We start from the raw sequence: 4,987 nt of genomic DNA, 5'->3' as shown, positions 1-4,987 counted from the left end.
CAGTATATGTCCAATCAATGGATAGATTCTGTGTCTGCAACTGTGCTTAGGGTGTGAAAGGGAGGCTAGAGAGCGCGAGCAAGTACGAGTAAGAGAGATTGAGACAGCTGCAGCTACAAGCTTGGCTGGAATTTATGAGAGAGGGAATGAGGTTATTTGAAAGGATTTTGAATGAGAGAGTATAAATGAAATACAGCTGCAAGCTCAATGTCTCAAGTGTATCATACCCCATTTACACTCGCGCCTCGGCCCTCGCCTCGCGGCTCGTCATGTCACTCGTGCGGGGACGCGAATGTAAACACCCACTCGCGTGGGTCGCGATTGGGTGTTTACACTCGCGTGCCGAGTTTAGTCGTCTTTGAGCTAGCAACAATGGAGGACGTCGAAGTTTTAGCAGCAACAATAAAGAATTTATGTATGTTCACCGATTACTCCGCCGTTTATGGACCGATTTTGAAAATTCTCTTTTTGATGTATTGGGTTGAGAACCCATGTGGTCCCATTTTTTTCAAAATTTTATTCCACCCCCAAGGGTGAGTAAAGGGGTAAAAACAGGGTATGAATGGGGGGGATGCAGCAAGCCTTCACGAAGAGTACTCACGCTTAGGCCTCTCAGTACTCGGGCCCTCCCCGTGAGTAGCGGCACCGAAAGTATATGGAGCCGTGAAACCGATTGTTGCGACTCTTGAGACCATGGGTTCTACTCAACTAAACCAACCCGAAGGCGGCGACGAGGCTCGCCACCCGTCACGACGTATCTCTCGAGGGGGCGAAAAGTGGTTTGCGGAGGCCCGTTTGGGCACGTTTAATGTATGTGGGGGAATGGAGGATAAGGTTGATGAAGTATATGAGATGATGGAAGCTAGAGGAATAGATATATTGTGTGTAAATGAGACCAAGCGAAAAGGAAATGATATTACTACACATGGCTCGTACACCGCGTATTGGTCTGGTGTAGATGTCACTGAGCGAGCATGCCAGGGTGTTGGTATAATCCTTTCCGAAAGAATGGTCAATTGTGTGAAAGGCTACGAATGTGTGAGTCCTCTTCTCGGGATGCGACTTAAGGTGGGATTAAGGAAGTTGTTTGTTCTGGGTGTTTACGCCCCAGACATGTCTAAAAACATATCAATCCGGGAGGAGTTTTGGGAGTCTGTACGGGAGACGCTAATGATTTGTGAGGATAATGAGTATGTCATTATGTTAGGTGATTTTAATGGAAGAGTTGGAGTGAAAAGGACTGGCTATGAAAGTGTGCTAGGAACGTTCGGTGATGTAAGTGTGAATGAGAATGGTGAAAGCCTTCTCGAAGTATGTATGGAGAAAAAGCTTATTGTGACAAACACATTATTTTGTCACAAGAAGATTCATATGTATATGTCGCAGGCAACTGGTTTAATCTCCTGTTTGATTGAACCGCTAGCCCGTTCATTGGATGGCGCTATTCAGTTGTATGACTAAAGGACAACTCGTCAAGTCGTTGATTGTAACGTTCGACGTCTTGACTGAACGTCATTCAGCGAAGTCGTTGAATGGGATATAGTATAGCAACTTTGTAATGTCTGGTTAGGGTGAACATCACCAGACAAGAGTCAACAAAAACACTATGTTACAAAGCTCTTATCTCACAAATGAACTAAACAATAACAATAAACGTACCTTCATATTGTTGTTCATAATTATCCAGTTTCGCCACTTTTTTTCTTTGAAACTATCCGCCCGCGGCGTAATAATAGGTAAATCCATGTTTTCACACTATTTTAACACAAATAACGCACTTTAAAGCTAATTTATTTGCAAAAAACTAACAATATAGGTGCTTTTTGTGTCAGCTGTTAGCTGTTAGACGCCATATTTGTTTTATTCACCACCTGACTGATTTTAAGTCAGCTAACTAGTTGGACGTTTTGTGACGCTTGTACAATCAACGTTCGGCCTAGTCATACAACTGAACAGCGCCATCCAATGAACGGGCTAGTGGTTCAATCAAACAGGAGATTAAACCAGTTGCCTGCGACATATACATGGCAAAGAGGGAAAGATAGAAGTATGATAGATTTTGCGATTGTGGATGGACGAATGAAGAGCGAAGTAGTGGACACAAGGGTATTTCGGGGCAACAGCGTTGGGACGGACCATTATATGGTAATATGCCGGATAAGTGGTCTGTTCAAGGGTTGGCGTCACCGGGCACCTGTGTCTACTACTCCATTACAGCGTATAAGAGTAGAGAACCTAAGAGATGAGTGTGTGAAAGAAAAGTATCTTTGTAATCTAAAAGAAAAATTTAGCGACATGAGTGCGGAAAATAAGGAAGAAAAGGATTTTGAATATGTGTGGGATCGAATGAAAAGAGGGTTAGTTGATGCGGCTACCGAAGTATGTGGCATAAGCAAGAAGAAGAATGACAGGAAAAGAAATAGGTACTTACTGGTGGGATGATGAAGTACGAATGATGGTGGATGCTAAGAAGAAAGCTTGGCTATCCAGCCAGCAACAAAGATTCTTTTCTCTCAGTCTCATCACTCATACCATTACTCATACATTACGGGCGAAAAAAAAAACATTCTCCATAGTAAAAAGTCACGTGACCAACAAAGTTCAAACTGTTAAAATTATTTTTTTATGCAAGACTTAATATAAATTTTATACATTGTAAAAAACATAAGAGGGAATTGTTTGATCATTTATTTAATACTGCGACGATTTTTTTCATTTGTAAAAATTGGTGCCATTAGTGTAATTGGTGGGGAGGAGGAGGAAACAAAACTATGTAAGACTGTATCCGGACAATTCAACAAATGTTGAATTTAAAGTGTTTGTGGAAAGTGTGGACAAAAAAGATAGACTTGGCAATTAAAGTTCGATACAGGATGTTACAATAAGGGTAAGTAGGTGGCGCCACGGTCACGTAATAGGTCCACGGTCACGTAAGGGTAATAGGTGGCGCCACGGTCACGTAAACATGGAGCTCCGTTTTAATATTTCAAAAAAATAGTAAATAAGTAGATTTGGACAGTTTCTCACTATAATTAGTTAAAAATAAGTACAATAGTCATGTGTAAGTGTTATCTGTTGGATTAGTGCCGTATTGTGTCTATAATCGCTAAAGTTTCAAGTGACCGTTACTGTTTGTACAATTTAAAAATAAAGCCCAACAAGTGTATGTTCAGTCGTTAACTGAAGGAAATTACGTTTAAAAGGATTAAGTAAAGTGTTATAAACTAATTTCCGTTAATATAGTAGTGAAATAACTTTTTTAGTGTTAATTTATTTTTGATCGGTAAAAAATGCCATCTACAGGATATTTCAATAACTAACTTGATTTCTGCCGACCAGTACCACTTTCATCGACGAGACAGTAGTAGTACTCATTTCGACGAATAGAGGGCAGTACTGTTATAAAAATGGATATTATAGATAATTGTTGTGCGGGTTGTTTCAAAGCAATTCCAGGAAGAACATACCTAACATGCTCGGCCTGTAATGAAAAGTATGATTTGGATTGTGCCAACGTCTCGTTTCAACGATATCGTAATACGATGACGAGTGAGCACAAAAAAGCGTGGATATGCGATGCCTGTTATAGTAAAAAACCAAAAACGGGCAATTTAAATACACCGATACGCCAGGAAAAAACGGCCTCACCTCCAAAGCAGACTCTTAAGTTAAACCTGGAAGGGAGTAATAACAAAGTAACTGCAAAGGCTAAGCCGTTACAACCTGTCTGCACCATAGAAAACAAGGACCAGGAAGCCAGCCCATCTAACCAGGGCACTGTGGTATCTGAAATAGAAACAATACTTGAAAAACGTTTGATAGGAATAAAAAAGGAATTAATTGAAGAATTTAAGCAAGCAGTGAACATTATTACGGAAGAACAAGGAAAAATTAAACAGGAATTTTTAAATGTAATAGCAGAATTAAGAACGGAAAACCAAAAACTATCCTCTGAAATAAAAGCTATGATAGAAAAGAATAAAGAAGGAATGAGCACATGCACCGCCCCGAGTTTTCAAGCTGCTGTCGCATCAACATCGGCGAGCTCTAAAAGAGGGAAGGCAACCAAGAGAGCAGTTGCGGAACGTGCAGACGTAGCGAGTGGCGGCGGCGGCGGCGGCGCGGCACCCGCGGCCGGGCCTGTGGCTCCGCCCGCGGCGCCCGCCGCGCCAGTTGCTCTCCCTGCGGCCGCCAACATAACCGCGCCTCCCGCACCCCCCGCACCAGTCAGGCCTTCCGCGCCCCTCGAGCCCTCCGTGACTGTCGTGGCCTCCGCGCCCCCCGCGCACTCTGCGACGCCCCCGCAGCAGGTACTGAGCTATGCCACGGTCGTCGCAGATGGACAAAATGGGCAAGGTGCATGGACGGAAGTTAAGAAAAATCCCAAGCGAAACCCAATAAACAGGGGGCAAAGTTGCTCAACTGTTTTGAAGGCTGCTGAGAGAAAGAAGTTCTTGCATGTATGGAGACTGGAAAAAAACATCACAGAGGAAAACATGAAGGACTTCATTAAAGAGGTCTTAGGAAACGATACCGACATAGATGTGGTAAAACTACAGCCAAAAGTAGCTCGCCACTATGCATCTTTCAAGGTTGGAGTCCCGGAATGTAAATTCGACCAACTAGCTAACCCACAGATATGGCCGCTAGATGTGGAATACAGCGAATGGACGTGGTTTCGTTCCTCTACATTTCGAGAACAAGGACAAAACACAAAAGCGTAAGTCTGTAAGCATCTTTTACCAAAATGTTCGAGGATTGAGGACGAAGTTGGTTGAATTTCAAAACAGCTTGTTAGCAGCAGATGCGGAAATCTTTGCTATCACTGAGACGGGCTGCAACGAATCAATATTTGATGGAGAGCTGGTGCCGGCGGGCTACTCCGTGCTGCGCTGCGACCGCGCGGACGGGCGCAAGCAGGGCGGCGCGCTGCTGGCGGCCGGCCCGCGCCTGCAGCTGCGCCGCGTCGCGCTGCCCGCGCACGTCG

The 4,987-nt window shown here is 43.8% G+C and overlaps 1 protein-coding gene across 1 annotated transcript; it reads left to right on the top strand.

The window, feature by feature from the left end:
- Positions 1-573: 573 nt before the first annotated feature.
- Positions 574-2,888, top strand: LOC125489457 (craniofacial development protein 2-like). Its single transcript, XM_048625377.1, has 2 exons — positions 574-1,375; positions 2,021-2,888. Exons 1-2 carry the CDS (start codon positions 694-696, stop codon positions 2,440-2,442), a joined length of 1,104 nt encoding a protein of 367 aa, XP_048481334.1. The 5' UTR covers positions 574-693; the 3' UTR covers positions 2,443-2,888.
- The last annotated feature ends 2,099 nt before the right edge of the window (positions 2,889-4,987 follow it).

Source organism: Plutella xylostella, chromosome 14, assembly GCF_932276165.1.
Source record: "Plutella xylostella chromosome 14, ilPluXylo3.1, whole genome shotgun sequence".
In the NCBI taxonomy this organism is placed as follows: domain Eukaryota; kingdom Metazoa; phylum Arthropoda; class Insecta; order Lepidoptera; family Plutellidae; genus Plutella; species Plutella xylostella.
Note: the sequence above shows the minus strand (reverse complement) of the source record. Positions and strands in the feature narration are given on the sequence as shown.

Excerpts from the sequence above, each read along its gene's own strand:
- LOC125489457 (XM_048625377.1), top strand. The coding sequence starts at position 694 with ATGGGTTCTACTCAACTAAACCAACCCGAAGGCGGCGACGAGGCTCGC. Across the intron at positions 1,376-2,020 it reads TCACAAGAAGATTCATATGT|ATACATGGCAAAGAGGGAAA; the intron begins ATATGTCGCAGG and ends TGCCTGCGACAT.